This window comes from Tetrao urogallus, assembly GCF_951394365.1.
Source record: "Tetrao urogallus genome assembly, chromosome: 11".
Lineage (NCBI taxonomy): Eukaryota > Metazoa > Chordata > Aves > Galliformes > Phasianidae > Tetrao > Tetrao urogallus.
The window spans coordinates 5,734,049-5,755,703 of record NC_136824.1 but is presented as its reverse complement, the minus strand read 5'-3'; the positions used below and the strand labels follow the sequence as shown (position 1 = coordinate 5,755,703).

Below are 21,655 nucleotides of genomic sequence, written 5' to 3'. Positions count from 1 at the left end.
TGCCAGTTTTAGGGGAGCAAACGGCACAAGGAGCTCGTCTGACACTGGGCACAAGTTAAAGAAAATGCTTGAATACTGGCCAGGTTTCTCCTGTTGCAATCAAGAGTCCTCAGCGGGTCTGGGTAGAGACAAGGGAGCCAGGAATAAAACTGTGGAGTGAATCAGTGAATCAGGTGAAGTGGCTAAAATAGCAGATGCCCTTTGAACCACAGAAAACACAAGCTGTAGCTTGAGGATCACGGCCTCCTTCCACCATGATACCTTTTTTCTTTCTGCGGTCAGCCCCACCACTTTGGCCCCTGCCTGCTGCTCTGCATTGCTTCCTGCAGCGATGGGGCTGCAGAAAGAAGCACACCCCAAAAAGTGGAGCCCAGCCACATCACGCTTGTGGCTCCCTAACACAAAGCCACGTTCACACACGCCAACATCACAGTCACCATGAGCGTTTTGGGACCGTGGAGCAGCGGTGCAAGGAGGTGGGGGCTCCCCAGCACTCATGCTACAGAGAGGAGGAGGATGAAGGTGAGGGGAAGTGGGGAAGGACCACCTGAGGTGTAGTCCAACAGAATCTCCCCAACGTCCTCAGGGCATATAGTGTTCCTCCAGGGCAAGAGCTGGGGCGATGAAAGACTGGGTGCTGGAAAGGAGCTGAGATCTGAGGACGATCCACGTGCTCCCCGTCGGATCCTTTTTCCAACCTCTCCTTGTCCAGTGCAGTCATCTTGTCCCTTGTCCCCTCCTGCTCCCCTTTCCCCACAGCGTGAAGGAGCAAAACTCTATAACAAACCCAACCAACACTGACTCAAACTCAGCAGTGCTACCCAGAGGGCAGGGAGGGCCCAGGGATGCTCCGAGGGAGCCGCGTTTCCCGGGGCTAGGGCCCGTGTCCTTTCATAGAGGTGCAGTTTATCTTTGTTGGAGTGAAGCATCTTCACGTCCTCAAAGGCATAGTAAGCAGCCAGCATGAAGTTGACATCCCCCGTAGTCAGGAGATCAAAGACGCAGGACTGGAAGTAGAGGTCCTCTACGGGCAGCTTTTCCCTGCACTTGGCCGTGGCGGATTCGTAAGTGAAGGCCTCGGGGGGGGCCGGCAAGCTGGGCCCCTTCCTGCGAGCACGGCCCTCGGCGGCCTGAGCCAAGCGGAAGCTCTGGAAGTCAATCTGTTGGTTGAGCGGACAACCCCGGAGGCACAGGTAGAGGCCCTGACTGTCCCGGTCCTCCACGGCGTTGACCACCTCCTCCGGCATGCGCACGGCGAAGGTGAGGTAGCGGCCCACCTGCCTCACCACGATGGTGGTGCCGATGTACTTGGCCTGGATCTCGATGTGCTGACCTGACACCTTCTCGGTGATCTTCAGGCTGTTGGCTCCGTGTTTGTCGCCGCCGTTCTTGGAGCCGTCAGCAAAGGCGGCAGGGAGCTCGTCCATCTCCGCCTGGTACACTTTCTGCTCCACGCATTCCTGGAAGCTCTTGAAGATGATGGTGAGCTGTGGGAAGAGAAGGATAAAAAGGAACGGGGTTACAAGCTGAGACACCGCCTGAGAGCACACAGCCACCGCCAGGATCAAGGTGCGAGGTGAAAAAGCTGCTGCTTGACCTAGCTAGGACTACGGCCCCCACTTCAGAGGTGGGCACTTTCTCTTAAGAAGCTGCCCCAACTTTTAGACACGCAGACAAGATAGTGCTCCAATTTTACACGCTCAAATATGGTCATCCTGCTTCAGCATGGAGGTAAAGGCACCACGCACTGATGCCAAGACCCAGAGCCTGGACTGAACGCGCCACCTGGAGCTGTGCTGTTATCTCCAGGCCCCACGCAGAGCTCCCATGCAGCTGGAGCTGGCTGCAGGATCACCAGGCACAGGCCTGTGGTGGCATGCCCATGCATGCAGCACTGTCTCACCCCCAGGGCCTGGCTCCAATAGGTGGTAGAGCTTCTCTGGCTCCCATGGTATTCACATCCCACAGTCCCAGCCTCCTCCCTTCCCCGGCTTTGTAGACGAACAGGAGTTTTTCCTTTGGACCCCTGAGCGTGTTGTGCTCCATCTCAACCGCATGCATTCAGTATCTTCAAGCAGGCGTGATACAAAGGGGAAAATGGAGGCAACTCAAAGGCCTGGGCTGAACACGTGGGTGGCTCCCAGCCGCTCTGCTCCCAGCAGGAGCCCAGAACTGTCCCTGCCCCTCTCTCCCACCACTCTTCCACTGAGCCCCAGATGCTCCCAACCCAGTGGCAGCTCTGCTGTCCTCTCCTCGGCCGTGTCCTGAGGCACCACCTTGCAGCACCACCCCTCCCACAGATGTCCTGCCGCCTTCTCTGGATCCTACCCTGGTCTCTGGCTGGAAGGCATAAGGGTAAGTCACAGACTGTCAAGCAGAAATACAAAGAGCGCCTTGGAGGAAGAGGCTTTCCTTTCAACAGCACATGGTCCACTATCAGTGGCCCAGGAATGCTTCCCGTAGCTCGTGCTGCAGATCTCATGACTAATCTCTTGCCACCACAAGCCCGTGAGGCAAATAACGGGTGAAAAGGCTCAATTAAAATGGTGACCTTGGGATCCAGACTAGAATTGAAGGTCCCTGTGTCCTTGAGGACCACCTCCCTCCAGCCAGACTTAACTGCACTGCTTCAGCAAGTTTTTAACACTCTTTGGTAAATAAGGAGTTGCAAGCATCAGCAATTATCTCTAAGGATGTTTATTAGGGACATGTCAAAACCAAAATGTCAGCTTCAGCTCAGGCTGAAACAGTCACATCCAGAAGTGGTGGCTGTTGGGGTTTGTTTGGACCTCAGGTGTCCCTGAAAAAAGTGCTGCCATCTTTCCCCGTCTGCCTGTGCACAGACATCTGCAGTCCCTCAGGAGGGGACTTAAATTTGTCATCCCCATTCTTCTGTGTGTATTGCTCCCTAAGTTACAGCAGCCATGGCTCTAAATTGCACCGGGAGAGGTTCAGGCTGGATATGAGAAAAAGTTTCTTCTCAAGAAGTGTTGGGTGCTGGCACAGGCTGCCCAGAGAGTGGTGGAGTCACCGTCCCTGGAGGTGTTCAAGAACGGTGGTGATGTGGCACTAAGTGACATGGTTAGTGAACATGGTGGGGATGGGTCAATGGGATGATCTCCGTGGTCTTTCCCAACCTTAATGATTCTATGATTCTATCCCATCTCTCTAACTGTAGAGACAGACGAGGAAAATCTGGATGAGCAGCTGATATTTACAGCCAAACACCCGCTTGCAGAGGAACTCCCACTCTTACCCTCCCCAAGGAGATGGGCAACTTGTTGAAGAGACAGCTTTTGGGAAGAAATGGCATTCGGAAGCACCTGCACCCTGCTCAAGAGCTTTGCCCAAGGCTCACCTTGCTGGTGGCGGTCGCTGAGGAGCCAGGCAGCACCGGCGTGTTGGTGACCTGGACGTTCAGGTAGTTATTATCAATGAGCGGCCAAGCCCCTTGCACCTTGCAGGTCTGGAAGGTGTCTGTGAAAGTCCTGAGGTGGGGATCCCCGAAGAGCCCGCAGTGGGTATAGTTGGGAGCTGCCGAATGTTTGTGAAAGCTCTTCTCATAGTGGCAGATTTCGGGGCTGTCAGAGCGCTCCTGGCTGTCCCCGGGGGGCAATGTCCGGAGGCGGGGTTGGGACGTGGGTCCATCCTTGGAGCAGTTGTGTTGCACCATGAGATCGTCTATGCCATGCACGGCCGAATGGTAGGCCAGGTCCCCCCTGCAGGTGCGGGCGGTGCGACGGGTGCAGTGCGCGTAGGCGCGCAACGCCGTGCAGAATTCCGGGGTTTCCTCTGCGCCCAGGTGGTGCGAACCCGACGTGGCCGCCCAGAACTCAGAGTTGCACTTGAGGATCTTGCATGGAGACGTCACTGCGAGGCAGGGAGAAAACACAACGGGGTCAGTGCTTGCGTGGTCCCCAGCTTGCACGTCGTCGAGGTCCAACTCTACCCCCCAGCCGGGTTCCCGCAGCCCAGCCCCATCACATTGGTTGCACCGCGTGACGTGGCCTCGCTCACCAGACGTGACCCTCTCACATGACCCCAGCTCTCATGCATCAAAGCCAAGGAAGCCAACAGAATGTGCCCCGATTTAAGCCGAGAAGGGAAAGAACACCCGGCCTTCAGATGAATGTTCCTGGGGGAAAACGGGGTGTTGAAGAATGGGACTCATTCATTAACAGGATAAGGCAGGATCACTAATGTGGTGGGAGAAGCAGTGGGGTTCTTAATGTGGTGGGAGAGATGCAATGGGGTTTTTATGCCCTTTTAGCACTTGACATTGAAAACGGTGCGGGGCAAATTACCGCGTGTTCTGCCTCATCTTCACCACGGCAAAAATCCACGGATGGGAAAACCCATCCCCAGCACAGTCACTGCGCCCCAGACATGCAGTGATACCAGCACCGGGCAGAGCGGGATCCGAGCTCAGGCACCGCGCTGCCAGGTTTGGTGCTGCAGCTGAGAAGCTGTGCACCAATCCAGCAGCACCCCATGCTGCAGTGCACCCCCGGGTGCTCGGGGAGCCCGGGGCGGGAGGCAGGAGGCCCGCTCCCCACCATGACCCATGCAGAGAGGGAGCGGGAGGCTGACGCAGAGGAGAAAAACCGGCACAGCAGGGTGCAGGCTGCCAGCCGCCCCGCTTGCTGTTGCCCACGCGGAGAAGCCGAAGGCAGCAGAGCCTCTGCCGGGCTCAGCAAGCTGGAGGAAGGGAAAGGAAATTTGGATCCTGCTCTTTTTGTTATTTTTTAATTCCCCTTCCCAGTGCCTATTCCCCAGGGTTGTGTGGCTTCCCTGGAGCGGAGCTGAACGCAGCTGTGCAGAAGCACATGGCGTTCACTGAACAGCATGCAGACACTGCTTGTGCCAATCCAGAGCCCTGCTGGGTGAACCCAGGCTCGCACCACTTAACATTCATGGTGCTTTCCTTCCTCTCTTCTCCATCAAACCCCTTCAGAGGGCTCGGAGATGGGATCAGGCACAAAAGGCAGCAGAGCAACAAGAGAAAAAGCCCCACTATTTCCAGATGCTTTTGCATGTGCATATATTCCTGTCTTGGCGCTTGTTTAGAAGGAGGCTGGCAACGCATCTGTGCCAAAATCATTTCACGTTTGTTTAAAAAGAAAGTTACAAAACCCAGCATTGTTGCAGGGAAAACAGCGTGTTTTAGTTTTAAACACTGCAGTGTTGGAAACCTAAACACAGTCAGTGCTGGAAAATCAGAAAGAGAGAGCAAAGCTATAAAACACTCAGCAGTCCGGCTCTTGGGCTGCGTGCTCTTTCCAAGAAGAGTGAAGTGCAAATAGGAAACGGTGACAGGTTCCTCACAGCTTTAAAATTCTTGTTTTAATAAGCACAGATGCTAGCAACAGCTCTGAGAACCCAGGAGCTGTTTCAGCTTGGCAGTGTCCAATTTAAACCTGCAAGAAGCACTGTGGAAACCCTCGCATCCCGCTGTAACTTGCCATCGGCTGGAGGTGACCTGAAAACAAGCTTTGGACCTGAGACATGGGCTGACACTTCTGCTGTGGTTGTTACAGCTCATACTATAGCTGCACAGTGCCTGAATGCAGAGGGAGAAGGGAAGGTCGGTGCTGGAGGTGGCATTCCCAGTGGAAGGTATGAATTAAAATGCACACAGAAATTTGACTGGTACCACTATACTGGTACCACTATCCCTGACGCCTGTGGCACCAGGCAACAGGATCCTTGCTTTCCCATTATGCCTAATGCTTTGCTCAAGGGTGCCCTGAGGCTGCACACAGACAGATGTTGCTGCCCCTGGGAACAACAGGACACATCCCTGGGCATTCAAGACCCCCAGCCCTGGTTCCAGACACCGGGATGCGCTGTATGGAATTTTCAGCAGGAGTGAAGTCACAGCCCATTGCTCAATGACCATTAAGTCCAGCTCCTGGGCAGCTGCTGCTGCAAAACAGCCCCCAACGCTCTGTGCCCAACGCATCCCGCACTGCCACACCACTGAGGATCACTCACTTTATAAGGTTCAGGGTTAAAAAAAATAGTAATAATACCCACAATGGCAAGGAAGCCCATCTCTTCCCTCCCTGAGCCCGAAAGGGGGAGCATTCTTCTTTAAGATGTTATCGCTTGGGTTTGGCACCCGTCCCCTTCTCACTGTTTCGCACGCGGCCCCATATAAGGCCACATTTCCAAGCCAGGTGCCGTGGCAGCAGCGCATGGGGCGGTGCACAGCAGGGCTGCACACAGCCGTGCTGCTCCATGGATGTGCCTCTCAGCAGGCTGGTGGTTTGGCAAAGCCCTGGGGGTGCTGCCTCCTCTTTTTGCTACGGTGTGGACAGGCCACGGGGGCTGGATGGCTGTGGGTTTGCAGGCAGGGCTCGGCGGGCACGGCCTTGCTGTTGGACGCAATGATTGTGCAGGCACCTGTGTGAGTCAGCCCTGGGCAAGACACGTGGCTGCCACCACCACCACGCTGGGGACACAGGACAGAGCCACCACGGAGGGCAGCAAACGTGTCCTGTTCCACGCCGTGCCCTTCCCCTGGCAGCAGCTTTGGCACAGTCACGCAGGCTGTGCATTTGTACCCGGGCCAGGGAGCGATGTTTATTCAATTTCACATAATCTATTTTCCATCTCCTCACAATGGATCTGTTTTTGAACCACAGATGACTTAGCACAGGAACAAACCCCTCCTGAGCAGGAAACCGAGGAGGCTCTCCAGGCTCTGCATGACACCCTCATCTCTGGGTGACACTGTCACTGTGGTCTGTGGCAAACGGACCTTCAACCTGACGACTAGGTGGTACCAATAACACCTGGCCCCCTCCCTTCTCCTTCCAGGGGCTTGGTGCCATTCAACCAAGGGACAACATTTCCTTCGGTGTCAAGGCTGGCACTCTGGGAAAGTTTAAAGCTAGACAAAACATTCAGTGACAGCCACTGTGCCAGCCCAGTGTCTGCGGTTGTTCAAGTGTACTTCCCAGGAGGACTTCTGCAGCCCAAGGTGACCACAGGCTAAAAAGCAATGCCCCTGCTGTGGGAGTTTATCACCTTTACAAATGTGGGTCCCGCTTCTAAGTGGATTTTATCTGCCTTCATTGTAAGGACATAAAAAGAACTAGCGAGTTTCTCCGAAGCAGTAAAAAAAGTCCGTTAGTAACCAGCATGTGTTTCCCACAAAGATATTTACACACGGCAATCAACTCACTTGTCAATCCTCCAGATAAGCTAAACGGTTTGCACTTTTAAGTTCCCACTGCAAGGTGTTTGCCCAGCCCTGCAATCAGCCTGCTGCCTCCCTTCCCCACGGCAGGAGGCTTTCTGCAAGGCTCACCTCGCCTTTGCCTGTGCACACAGGGATCAGTTTATCCACCAGCCACGGCCATCCATGAGCCATGGCCATCCACCAGCCCCAGCAGTGTGCCTAGCAGTGGTGAATTCACCATATTCCACCAAGTGCACTTCAGTGCTTCCCAAAATCAGCTGCCATCAGAGAATGACAGAAACGTTCAGATTGGAAAAGACCGCTAAGATCATCCAGTCCAACCGTGGACCCATCACCCCTGTGCCCACAGAGGATCATGAAGGTTGAGGACGACCACTGCGGCAGAACCACACTGTGCTCCCCTCCGGCACAGCTCCATGCCCCGCTACGCTGCACGATCCAGGGGTAAGTTTTCATGCTTCCTCCACACACACATCCAACTTTAAGAGCCAAACTTTAACCGTCTTCTAATTATCAGTGCCCCTTCGTCGGGCGTCAGGTTGCCCAAAATTCATTTACCCAAATCACTCTCCTGCAGAAAACCAGCACAAACCCAACAATTCATCCCTTCTCCTGTAATTTCTCCAGCAATGAGAATTACTGGAAATTAGCTTCTGTAGGCAAAAGCCGGTTCTTTTAAGAGTCTTGGGTGCATGTTAACCAGACCTGTTAATTTTAAAGCGTTCACTGCTAAGAGATGTTGTTTAATATCCTCTTGGTTACTAACGGGCTGGAAAGTATTTCATCACCCACATGTGATGCAAATACATCACCCCGCTCCTTTCCAAATACATGGATTGAAGTGTAGATGTGCAAGCCTCACACATGCAGTAAAAGGCCTTTTCGGAGAACACAGTAAAACGTAATTACCTTTGGCCTCACATCTGAGCACGCAGACTCGGGCTCCTAAACACATATTTATTTAAGTAATCTAAATAAACATATTTATGCCGACACCTCCATAGGAAAGGCACGGCTCTCGGCTCAGTTCGGGGAGCGTGCAGCTCCTGCATGGACATCGCACGCAGGAGAACGATGGGGAAAGGGCTGCAGCACCCACAGCGCTCCTCAAACAACCTACGGAGTGCATCTCCTCCTGCGGATCTCCTCCTGTGAGGTTTTGGGGTCCGGATGGGGATGGGCAGCATCACCCTCGGCCCAGCTCCGACCCCGAGCTCCGCCAGCGACCTCCTTTGAACTGCTAATCAGAGCCAATCTTGCCGAATAATAGCCTGCTTATTATTGCCTCGTTTGCATAACAAAGAGGCCCAATAAAACTGATTTGACTGTGCTCAGAGGGGGTGTGAAAGATCAGCTCTGAGAAAAGAGCTGCAGGAATGCAGCAAACTGCTCCAAAGCCTCAACCCAGGAAGAAAGACAATGCAATTTGCCATCAAGAAAAGCCCAATAGACCAATAAATTACCCATGTGCAAAGGGATTAGATCAGGTTTCAGTTGCGCTGAAGTGGGGGGAGGAGGACCGGGAGGAGGGAACTGCAGGAGAAAAATAAACCTGGCTCTTAAAACGGCTGCAGCTCATATTTTGCAAGGGCGTGCATGGGGAGGTTGGCTCAGCTGAGGCACCTTCGGCGCTGCAGCCTGCATTTCGTGCTCTCTTCCAGAGGCCAAGGCAGCAGTAAATGCATTAAAAGCATTAAACGCACAGATGCAATAAAGGATGTGCTGAGAACTGGGTTGAGTCTGCAGCATTTTTCAGCCCAGCGGTTGTGTTGCTTAAAAGGATGCTGGGGAAGGGCTCCATTCGGTTTGTTTGTGCTAAAAAGAACACAGAAGTTTTCCCCTCTCAAGCACTATAGCATCTGGAGGACCTGCCACAGCCAACTCCCCGTTGTCCTCAGCACCGAGTTCATGGCCCCCATCCCTCTTCTCCCAGCATCACCGGCACGGGGCAAGCACAGGCAGGAAAACAGCAGCGTCAGTGCCTTCCCTGGCCACGAACTGCCAGATGCTGTGGAAGAAGCCCACGACCGTTCCTGTCACAATCGGCCCTTCTGGCTCCAGGTCACCGCACTGCGGCACGCTTAGCGGGGCTGAGCGCATCTCCTCCCAGTGCCCAAATGGGAGAGCTGACATCAGCGCAGAAGCAGCAGCCCCGTGCTTTGGAGCTTGTTGTGATGCTGCTTCGACGGGACCCAGCAAATTTGGAGACATTCAAGATGGACCGGAAAGGAGGAATGAGGATTCACGGCCGGAGCAGCAAGTTGCAGGTTGGCCCATTTTGCTCTTCGGCTTCACTCAAACTTCAGCAGTGCCTTTACTGCTTGGGTTAAAGCAGCAGCCTGGAGCTGTGCTGCTGCTGGAGGGTTGCTGAGTTTTGCTTCACAGATGCAGATGGAGAGCTGGTGGACAGAGGAAGACAAGCGAGGGAAGCAAGCTCCTTTGATTCTTCATCTGCAGAAGGGCACTAACAAAGCGGCTCCCCGCCACGTCACACCACGGGTTTTCCTGGCTGCTCTCCCAACACCAACAACATCTGTGTGAACCACCTTGGAGGAGTGCTCCATTTTACAGATAAGAACATAGGGCCAGGCAGGGATTCACCCAAGGTGAGCCTAGTGGAAAACAAGGCGGTTTTCCTCCCTCAACCCCTATACGAAACGTCACCCCCAGCTTCTCCAACAGCACCTGTCCCTAAAGCAGCCACACGGGTGCCCTCGGCCACCTCCTCCAGCCACCAGCCCCAGCCACCCCAGGCCTGGCAGCCCCACAGACATCTGCTTTGGATTTCCATTGCGCTCCGTGCACCCGAGCTGTTTTCCCAGGGTGCCTTTGAAGGCACAGCTGCCACCCACCAGCGCCCGCGGGCCCCCCAGGTGTGGCAGCGGGTCCTTCACCCTCCTCCTCCTTGCCCGGGCCGCAGCAGGGCTGGCAGGGAAGCACTCAATGCTTACAGGTGTGGATTCCCTCTAGGAATAATCATCCCCGCTGTGCTCTTGTGAAATTTCAACCCTTCAAACGCAGAGGTAAATGAGACACAAAATGAGGAGATGGAGAAAAGCCCGGAGCACATAAATCTGGATGAGGCAAATTTATACAATTAAATGCCTGCCAAAAAAATTGCGGCATCTCCATCGGAGGCGTTGGTTTGAGCGCAGGGCGGGGGGTGGTGGCACAGCACCCAACCCAAAACCTAGGTGGGCACCCAAGAAATGCTGGGGTCACAGCTGGGGAAACACAGGGACCAAACAGCCCATGAGGTAAGAAGTAACAGAAAACCACCCAGCTTCGCCCACCCATCCTTGTGCTCAGCCATGCCCATGGCTGCAAAGCCCAGGGCCAGAATCTCTCAGCATGCAAACTGCTCAGGATGCTCACGCAGTGCACAGCAGGACTCAGCACCCTGCACATCTTGCTGTTCTCTCGTATCTACAGGGACTGCAGCCCCGCACAGCACGGCTGGGACGTTGCACAGAACTGCTCAGTTGTAGGAGCCAGCTTGTTCTCTGCAGTCAGAGCCCTATGACTTCATCAAGGGGATGGCATCTGGTTTTGCAGTTGGACATAATTCAATTCTCCCCCTCGCTGCAGGAATTTCAGCTGGTGAAGCAGTGATTTACTCAGCCAGGCTGCACTTGAGTGCAAAGCAATCTCGAGGCTACAATCGAACGCTCTGTTATTTTGAGAGCTGACGGACAAGACGAGGGAATAAATATCCCAGTGATGGGAGCTCTTCTTCTAATCCTGGCTGTTGCCAAGTGCAGGTTGCAAGGCTTTTTAAAGGCACTTAGGGGCTCTCCTGTTAGAAATGTGCTCCGTGCCCCAGGATAAGACTCCTCAGCTGCCCCATCTGCACATCTGAGCACAGCCGCATCTGAGCATCCCCCATCCCACCCCAGACCACTACATCCCCACCCCACCCCAAGCTTGCAGCAGCCCTGAGCTCTCTCCAGCCCCATTTAAACCATCCGGGACACCAAGTGCTCTTTAGGCCCCCTTATTTCACATTTACTGGAGTACCCATTTAGCTGTGCCAAACCCCCATTGCCATTGCTTTTTTTCTTGCCATTCCTCTAATGTTCACCCAGGGCTGAGCTGGAGGGAGAGCACAGAGCTCACTGTCACCGTGCCCCAGCTCTCTGGGACCAGCAGGTTGGTGCTTAGCCCCAAAGCCCCAGGTCAGGAAGTTCTTTGGGCTGCACCGAGTGCTTTCACACACACACCCGCATTGGCCACAAAAAAGGAAACCTCAGATGCTGCCAATATAAACCCAAAGTCACCCCTAATATTCCCCCATTTCCAGTCAGCAAGGACCTAGAATCTTGGGAAGGCAATTTGTGGGGGAAAAACAAGCAAAGTGCCCACCCCATATCCAGGTACAAGGCCAGCTCAGCATGCAGTATAACAGGGAAGCCCATGTATTTCCAGGCTGACGTTTGAATCTCTCCCCACTTCCCAGCACTGACAGTGTCCTCCCAGTCCCTGGCCCTATTCAAGGTGCTCAGGTGGTGTTGGTTCAGCTCCTCTTCTCAATATTGGCTTAATGCTGTTATCACATCCCTCCTTGCCAGCGTGACAAAAACTTTTGGGCTGGATCCTTCGTGGGAATCCACCCCTTTGCCCAGGTGGACCAAGGGCAGAAAATGTTCTGAAGGCAGAAGCAGCCAAAGCAAGCCACCATCTGGGAAAGCTGAAGTGAACTAAAGGACATGTGGGAGAGCAAAAACTGGACTGATTTTCAAAACGATTTGCAAGAAAACTCAGTGCAGCCCCAGCTGGGAGGCAGAGGCACCCCAGACACAAGGGTGGGACAATACCCATGAACATCCCAAGTGTTGGTGTGAGCACCATCCTGCTCCCCATGCAGGACTTCTGCCAGTGGTAGCTTTCTGTACACCAGTATCCCCCCCCCAGGACCTCCATGGAGTTGAAGCCAGGTTGAAGTCATTGGTGTGAAAGCAGTACACTTGAGAATGAAGCCCAAGCTGCATGTAGGGGGGGTTACGCAAGTAAATAAGTAAGGCAGGACTCGATGAGGCAGCGACCCAGCCCACCAAGCCCCACGTCCCCCCAGGTTTTGGAGTACTACGTGGCTTCCTGGGGCCGCGACACCTTTTTGGGGACTCTGCCAAAATCCTTCATGGGAAACCAAGAGGGGGAAAGGAGGAAGAAATCCCCCCTCCCCCCCGTACCCCATCCCCATCTTCCCACCCCCAGAGCTGGCAGCGGGCCCCCCAGCACCACACACGGGCAGCACCATCTGTCTGCTCCCTGCTCCCGCCGGCTCCGGATCGCCCCGTTTTGCCAGTTCTTTGCACCTTATTTGACTGCTGAAGGGAGAATCAAACAAAGCAGGCGGGCAGATCGCGTATCAAGTTCTTTCTTGCACCGTAAATCTCACAGCCCCAACCCGCTCGCAACAGGGCATTGTGGGTGCTGCGATGGCTTAAACCCCCAAACTAGGCGTTTGTGCAGGGCTGGGGGGGGGGACGGCTCGGCGTGAGCACGGCACAGATGGGCTCACTGCATGTAAGACAGGAGGGCGCAGAGCAGCGCTTTATTTATTTGCTGCATGTGCGTGCAAGACGGCTGCACCTACAGTTATGCAAAAGAAAGGCATAAAATTTGGGAAAGGGGAAAACTTGTGCTCAAATGCAAGATAAACAAACCTGGCAGAGCGGAGCGCAAAGGCTGTTCGCTCTCCCTCCTGCTTTCTCTCCTTCCCCCCTCCACTTTTTGCAGGCAGAAAAAAAAAAAAAAAAAAAAAAAGGAGGTAAAGAAACTGGAGAGTTTTGGAAGGAACAAATCCGCCTCTGTGGACTCGGTTTCCCCTCCCCCAACAAAAACAAGCACTCAGGGCTTGAAGGAATTTGCAGGCAGAGATCTGCCAAAAACATTGTGAAAAACTATGGGGGATTCATTGGAAACAGATGGCGTTTTCAGCTGTAATTCTGAAATTCTCTCCTTTTCTGACACAATACAAACAAACCGGGGGTAGGGGCCGGGGGGGGCAGCGGCGTTACGGGGCAGCGCCGGTGCGGGGCCGGGCCATTTGGTCGCCGTGCAGCCATTTGCTGAGCCCCCCCTCAACCCAACCTCCCCCCACCTCGACCATCCGCGACCGAAACAACGATGCAAAGGCTGCAGCACCCGCGGAGGGCAGGAAGGTGACGGCGGAGGGGGGGCAGCTGGACCATGCATCCCGCCCCAGGTGAGCACCTCAGGGCTGTGCCATCCCCCACCGCCTTCCCCATTCCCAACCGCATTCCCCCCGTCTTGTTCCCATGCCAGCACAGCAGCGGCGATCGAAGCAGACCCCCCCGGCACTCGCACCCATCAACGCATCAGTGGGCATCAGGCGCGCTCAGGTGCCCCCACCGCTATTTCAGGGCACCCCCAGGGACGGAGAACACCGTGGTCTGACGGCTGCTGTCAGAGCGAACCCCTTCTGCATCGCCCTGTTGTTTTGGGTTGTTTGAATTATTATTTTTTTTCTTCCTTCTCCCTCCCCCCCCCCCCCCCCGCCTCCCAAACCCTCCCGATCGTCTCTTTTCCCCGTGAGACGAGGCAGCGGGGAGACAAAGAGGTGAGCGCACGGCAAAACCCCCGCAGCGCTCGGGGGGGGGGGGGGGGGGGGGGGGGCGGGGGCAGCAAATCTCAGCCCCCCACTCCACTCCTCCCCGCTCCTCTTAAACATGTGGCCAAGTGCTGCGGAGAGCACGGAGGCCCACGGGCAGGGGAGCGGTGATATGCAGGGGATGGTCTTCAAAACAAGAGGTTGGTCCTTACCTGGAGGGAAGATGCAGAGAAAGACAGGGAGGATTTGGAAAAGTCCCAGGGCTGTGGATCCTGCCCCTCTCCCCATACCCATCCATCCAGCTCGAGCTTTAACCACTATCCTCTCCCTGGAAGAAGAGTTTAAAAAAAAGAAAAGAAAAAAGAAAAAAAAAAAAAAAAAGAAAGAAGAAAAAAATAAATAGGGAAGGGAGGGAAAGAGGGAAAAGAAAAAAGAAAAAAAAAAAAAAAGGAAAAATAAATCAATCGAAAGAAAGAATAAGAAAAAAATAAAATCTAAAAGCCCCACATGGCTCCGAGGAGCGATGCAGGGACGGGCGGCCCCAGCTCCTCCGGTGCCCTCTGCACTGGAGGATTACAGTTTTCCTCCTCCTCCTCCTCTCCTCCCGCCCAGCCCCGGCCGTCCGTCACCCGCCGCCCGCCAATGGCCGCCTCCCGCCCCGCGCCTCCTCCACTGCGCGGCGGCGGGGAAGGGGCAGGGCCGGCGGCCATGGGAGGCGGAGGGAGCGGCGGGGGGAGGCGGCAGGGATCGGGGGCGCGGCCTGGGGGAAGCGGTGCGGTGCCCCCCCCCCCCCCCCCCCCCCTTCAAATGTCAGCGTTTGGAGCTAAAAGGCGCCGAGGGGAGGGGAGCTGAAGCGGGGGTTGTGGGAGCTCGCCCACCTGTGCGGGAGGTGCGAGCCTTTCGCAACCTGTGATGTGAACCCGGCTGAGGTAGAAGGGCGGCTCTGAGGTCCTCAGCCCTGCACCGGCGGTCCCCGGGGAGGTCTATCTTTGGGAGGGGTCCCTAAATGCAGCCAGCAATGCAGTGCATTGTGTAACTTGTCCTTTCTCAACACCTCCGCTGAATTCGTTCTGGATGTGCAACGTATCCTTCTTTTTTTCTAGGGAAAAATCCCACTGTTTGTGACATACGGTTGCCCCGGTGAGTCCTGGAGCTCCTTCCTGCTCCCCAGCAGCAGCTCCGAGCACAGCAGACGTTGGTTTGCCCGCCGGGCTCCAAAACCCTTCTTCCTCCCACCCTTGGGTGCGCAGTGAGACGAGGCGAGCAGGTCGGACCTGCAGGTCTCAGGGCTGCGCTCCACCCAGGGAAAGGCAGAGCCAGGAGGAAAGCATCCCCTTAACAGCCCTCTCGGATCTGTTTAAAATTTCCCTCAAAGGATATTTTAGCCACAGTGAATTGAAGACAACTCCTGAATGAGAGTGCCCACGGGTGCGCTGTGCTCTAACTAACGTGCTTTAACTTCCCCATTTTGGGTCGTCAGCCCTCCTTTGATGGACTGCTCTCTCACCCTCTGAATGTTTCCTCTCCTCTCTCCCAGGAGTTTTCTACAAAGAAGGATGCTGGCTGTTCTCCTGCCCTTCTCCCAGCTCTGAGTGCCATCTAACATGGGGCCCTTCCTGCCATGGCCCAGCACAGCCTGCAGATGCTCACTGACTTCACTTCCAGTTGTCCTTGGGAATCGCCTTCTGCCTCACAGCACTCCGAAGGATGCTTTTCAGCCTGACGGTAGCTTCAAGTCTCCAAGAAGAGTCAGTGATTTCCTCCCTACAAATATCCCTGCAGAAAGCATGTGGAAGAGACAAGAAGATATCCCTGGAATGGAGGGATCTAACAGTCCCTGCCTGGTTCTCCTCGGGGGCCTGAGCCCCTTGGCCTCCAGATGAAGGAGGGCTTTGTCCAGGCTGCAGCCAGAATTAAAATGCTGGAGCTTTTCCAGATGGGACCCAGATGGGATCCAAAGATCCTGGGGCTTTGCCTGCTTGATGGGAGATGTGTCTGGGTCCCGCAGCTGCACACAGATCGTAGAATCGCAGAATGGTTGTTGGATTGGAAAGGACCCCAAAGATCATTCAGTTACAACTGCCGGGTGATGCCCGCTGAGGGCAGAGGGAGCTCCGCCAGGAGGGAGCTGGTAGGCTGCATCCAGGTCTGGGGCAGTGGGGGAGGAAGGCCTACAGCAGGCGCCTCTCTGTGGGGGATGTCAGATGGGGGCAAGTAGGGACCTTCCAGCTGCTGCTGCCACCCAGGGAGAGGTGCTGATGGCAGTGGGAGGCTATGAGCTGGGGGAGCCTCGGCCTGGAGAGACGGGGCCAGGCACACAGGCTGCAAATACCCTCCCCATCCTCTCACCTCCTCCACTTCTCAGCCCTAGTTCCTTTCAGCCCACCCTTTGCTTTTCCTCCGGTATGAAAAATGTCCCTCCTGCTATCACTGATGACAGACAGCGTGATCTATTTGTTTTTAACTTGCAAAACAGCCAAATGACCACCATTCAAAATCCAGCTGCTAAATAGCTGCTGCAAGGCTGGTCGGATTGTCTGACCTAAAGCCTCCTCGCTTTGGTGTTGCTGTTTTGTGGCAAGCTGACACATGGAAATGATACACTAAAAATCCCGTTTGAGGCGATATTTTAAAAATGAGATCCTCGTTGGAGCTTCTGCCTTTGGTACAGGAAAAGCTGTAAAGCAATGAGCTGTTGCCCCTGGCTCTGGTTTGTGAAAAAATTTCTCCTTGACTTTGCACAGTTGCATCACGCATTGCAAATGGGATTGCTGTTTTTGGCACTGATCAAAGCAGCGGATTTCACTGGAGAAAACAACAGATGTGTCCAAACTGAAATGGCAGAGCATTAAAAAGCCCCAAATAAGGTGTGTCTCAGCTCCTGCTCCCTGCTCTGTGCTTTTCAGGTCACCTTCACCTTTCTGATTAGCTGAATCAAAGACCTGGACTTAAAATCAACCACTAAAACCGAAGCAGCGTGAAGCTGGGATTTCTGCCTTGCCCAATGGGGCTCTGCAATATGTGTTGGAGAGCTCTGACTGCAGTTTCCCTTGCTCCTTTCCTTCGTGAAGCCAGGATGAGGCTCCCTGTTCAGGCAGCCCAGCGCTTTTTGCAAACAATATGTGGGAAACCACCCACCGCTATGTGCAAACACCTCCGAGGCACAGTGGAGCTCCCAGGTGACAGGCAGGGAGAAATCCCAGCCTCTGTCAGCCGACAGAATCCTGCTGATGCTCAGCCGGCCCTGCTGGTCTGAATTTATTTTTCAGAGCGTTTCCCAGTGCGCTCTGCCCTATGCCACACTATGCATATCTGTGGGCTTCAATGGGGCTGAAGGAATGCGCCTAATTTGAACCCTAAGGTTTAAAGGTGATTCCTTTCCTTACAGCCTTCCTAATGGAATTACTCAACACCTGTAATTATATCACTAAAATAGTAAATATGAGTATTTCTGAGGGCTGTAACTGGTAGTTAGAGGAGTCCTGGTCTGCTCCTGACTCTCCTGTGAACTTCCTTTCATGCAGTGATCCCTGCACAACTGCAACATGCCTTTGCCTTCTCTGCCTCAGGACAAGGCATCCTGTTCGTGTCCTGGCTGGGGTGAGTTGTGATCAGGAAGTTCATCTTGCACCGTTCAGCAATGAGACGTGCTTGGGTTAAGCAGAAAAAAGCTAATCATTCCCTAAAGGAGGAAGGGAAGTTTGTAGTGGAAACCCCCAAATTATTATCTGGGGAGGTTTGCGAACCGATTCCAAAATGCTTATGGAAGTAAAAGCAAACACCTGTGCTCTGAAAGATTCCCTTATTAGAGAAAAAAGCTCTGAACGAGAAGAGAAATAATGAGAAAAAAAAAAGCCAACATTTTTCACATCTTTCTGCAGTAAGTCACACCTCTTGTGTTTGCGGTATACTGGGAAATTCATTTCCTTTCCTCCGCTGTTTTTTTTTTTCTCAATTATTATTATTAAATACTTTTGCAGTTTCCCCAGCTGACAGCACAAGCAAACTCTGCTCTCCCTGAACTGTGCGCCTCGAGGCTGCCCAGCAAGTGCCTGAAGCCTCTTCCCTCCAACCTGTCACCTCGCACTGCTGGTAGCAAAGCGTCCCTCCAAGGTCTCAGCCACGCACCGAGTGTCTGTTGTGAGCGAATGGGGCAGGCGTGCTGGAATTGAAGGCTGCTGCGTGGCAAAGTGCAGGAAAGTGTTGGCTGCCTGGGATCATCCACCTGCCTCTGTGAACGTTAGACTCACCGACCTGGCTATGCAAAGAGAGGCCAGTGGGGCGAAGGTGGAATATGCATAGCTTCGTAGCACCAGTAAGTAAAGTAGGAATGGTGCGTTGTCGACCTGCAACTTTGCATCTGCCGAGAGTGGCTAATTAACGGCAGCCCTAATTGAAGTTGCTGTGGATTACCATGCTTCAGGCTCTCTGTTCCGAGAGCCTGCTCCAGACTTGCAGCCACAAGTCACCTTGGAGCACTCCAAACCAGCACAAGGCAAACAGAAGGTAGAAAACTTTGTCTCACTCATCACAGAAAGTGAAAGGTGGGGATAGTTGCAATCAAATTCAGTTCGTCACGTCCCTGCCTATAACAGAGGGATTGCAACTAGATGATCTTAAGGTCTCTTCCAACCCAAACCATTCTATGACTGTGATTCTATGATTTTTTGTCTCGTATTTTTTGACTGGTGGTATTCCTTTCTCTCTCTTCCCCTTGATTGCAAAGCCTTGTGGGGTAAGAGTGCTGCATGGGCAGACTGTAGCTCTCCCTTGTTCTGTAGGGTTTGGAGGGCTGCCTGGCATTTGCTCTCTGTGTATTTCGTTCTCTGCAGGGTGTTGCACTTTCTGGTCTCCTCTTTGGGGTAAGAATCACTACCTCTGTAGTATATCTTCCGCACATCTGGGCTTCTCTAAAAAAAGAGGTGGGCTGGGAGGTGCCCAGAACGAAGTTCAAATGGCCACACGTCAGCTCAGCAGAAAAGATGGGTAAACGTGAACTGCCAAAAAACAAACAGCACTGAAGAATTCGCACCCAGAGCTGGGTGTTTATCAGCAGAGACAGAAACCAGGCTGTGCAACGGGACAAGGGGGCAACCTTGGCTTTCCCTGCCGCCTTTAATAACTACTGCTGTCTTGAGAAAGTGCAAACAGAGCTCCTTAATCCCACCCCAACCTGGCAGGTCAGCTGAGGACATCTCCTGGGTCTCCACGTTTAAAGGTGGGCCATGACACTGTGTGTGTTTGTGAATGTGCATCTTCAGCTGGTTGAGAAAGGTGTCATTGAGAGGTCTTATGGAAAATGCTCTGTGAAACCCAGCTTGTGTCTCCTTGTTTCAATTCCTGACAGCGATGGACAGAAATGCAGCAATCCCATAGCACACATTTTGTGCAATTATTGAGGTTCCGAGATGCTGATTCAAAACTTTTTCCTGAATATCTGCAGAAGACGCTTTCCTTTTCATGGAAGGCGGGGGGGGAGGGAGGGGAAGGAAGCAAAAACTGTAAATCCAGCACTTCTCTATGTATTTCAGGAGGTGAAACTGGGCCGGTGGCAGCTTTCATGGGGGGAGCAGCTGGGGGTGGCCGTGGCCCCACTGGGTGGTGCTGTTAGCCCTGCACCGCCTGCACAAGGATCCAGTTTATAAAATAAATGCAATCCAACGCCGCCTTAAACCACATGACATAACAGCAGCTTGCGAGCTCCCATTAAAATCTCAATTTGGGGAAATTGATTCTACCTCTGAGCAATTGCGATGCAATTACTCCAACAGGCAGCAATCAAGAATCACATCAAAACAACACCAAACTTTCATCTCCTGCCTCACAACCACCACCACAACAAAAAGCACCTGTCTTGCAAACACAGCCCAGCTTCCTTCAACGTATATAACATTTAAGAAGAGCAACGTGCAGGTCCCAGGCTGGAAGCAAGCCTGGACAGGGGGTGTAGGGCTGGTGCCTCTGTACTGTCCTGACTCAGGGCGAGCTTCTGCCGCTTTACACTTCTCCCACCTCTGCATCCGGGCTGAGACTGGGGGCTGTTTGCAGAGCCAGTTCCCCAGCAGCGAGGCCAGCCACTCCAGCTGTGTGTACTCTCCCTGCACGCAGCAGCAGCCGCCCCTGCCCACCTCCCACATCTGGCCAGCTGTTAGGCATCGCCCACCCTGCCCACGTCCCACATCTGGCCAGCTGTCACCCTCCGACTCGCAATCCCCACCCAGCGCTTTGAGACCCCAGCAGCGCATCCGCAGACCAGCTCGGTCACAGCGACTGGCCCCGCTCTGAGCAGACCACCGATGAGAAAAGGGAATCTTTTCCGTTCTCATCGGTGGTCTGCAAAGAATTATTCGGCTGGCTTAGCCCAGGAAGGTGCAGCTTTAGCGGCGACCATCAGGAGGAGGATAAATTAATAACCGCATGCTAGCAGCAAGCCGGCCGGAGGGGAAGGGGAAGAGCCGGGGTTCCGTATGGAAGAGGCCGGGGAGGGAGCAGGCAGCCGGGGCCATGCGGGGGGCCGGGGGCAGCATGCGGCCGGGGGGGCCCCGCGCAGCTCCCGCTTACCTTAGCGGCCGCATCAGCCTCTCCAGCCCTCCGCGGGGGGGTGGGTGCAGGGAGTTTTTGGTTGTTGTTGGTTTTTTGGTTTTTTTTTTCCCCGTTTTTTTTTTTTTTCCTCAGTAAGAAAATAATAAGAAAGAAATAAAAAAAAAATAATAATAATAATAAAAAAAAAGAAAGAAAGAAAGAAAGAAGTAGCGATGGCGGGGAGGGGGGGGGGGGAAGGAAGGCGGCCCCCCCTGCCCTGCGCAGGGCAGCCCCGGCGGGGAGCAGCGCGGCCTCGCTCAGCGGGACGCGGGGAGCCGCATCGCCCTCCCGGAGCATGTGAGAGGCAGAGGAGGAGATGGAGCCAGATAGGGAGGTCTCCTCCCTCCTTCCCTCCTCCCTCCTTCGCTCCGCGCACGCTGAGCAGGGCCGTTAGCATGCGGCGGAGGGGGGGGGGGGGGGGGGAGCAGGAGCAGCCCCTGCTATGGGAGCTGGGGGGTCCGCGCTGCAGCCCTCCTTGGGCAGCACGACGAGGCTGCAGGGTCACCCCGACACGAGAGGGGTGGGGATGCTCCACCTGCAGCAAGAGCTGTGGAGGGGATGGGGGCTTGAGGCGCATCATTGTGTTGGTGGGGTATTGTGGGGAGAACCGATTTCGGGGGAGGGAAAGGAATGCTCTGCATGGATCTTTCAGGCAATAGCAGAGAGATGCAGACCCTGGGCGGCACCCCTGTGTAACCCCTATCTCAGTCTCTCCCTTCAGCCCCCTCACCCACTGGGATGAGCCCAGGGTGGGCACCGAGCTCCCATGGAGACTTGGGGATGCTGTGGCACACGTGGGCACCAGGTGCCCGCATTTCTGATGGGAAAGCTGTGGGTGCAAGGCTGTGCCAGCCGGAGTGTCACACACACAATTAATTACTGCAGCCCCAGAGCCACAAATGTGCTAAATATGCTGTCGGTGTAGCGCGTGGATAATAGCAACCCTTTGCAAAGCGTTTCTTTCTCTCCTTTCTCTCTCTCTCTCTCTCTTTTTTTTTACCCAGCTCAAGAGACAACAATTGCAGAGAGCACACAGCAGCTCCGCGGCTTGATTAAGTCAGCAGTGAAGACAAAATGTGCCTACACAGCTTAAGGAGGATCTGAATGTGTGCTAGGTACAAATTAGAAAATGGATGTGATTTAATCACAACAAATCTAAACAACCCTGCCACAGAAACCCTGCCATCCAGGAGGTCTTTTTCTTAAATGTGGATGTGATGGGTGTACAGTCCTGACAAAGGAACAATGTGTTTGAGGATGAATTGTTAAAGCAAGAACAGAGAAAAGGCTGG

General features: G+C 54.1%; 1 protein-coding gene across 1 annotated transcript; it reads right to left on the bottom strand.

The window, feature by feature from the left end:
* Positions 1 to 776: 776 nt before the first annotated feature.
* Positions 777 to 20,660, bottom strand: RGMA (repulsive guidance molecule BMP co-receptor a; the record flags this gene model as incomplete). Its single annotated transcript, XM_079540996.1, is given in 7 exon segments — positions 777 to 1,487; positions 3,359 to 3,870; positions 13,994 to 14,109; positions 20,343 to 20,376; positions 20,379 to 20,493; positions 20,495 to 20,557; positions 20,559 to 20,660. Coding segments are annotated over 7 exon segments (1,653 nt in total).
* Between the last annotated feature and the right edge of the window lie 995 nt (positions 20,661 to 21,655).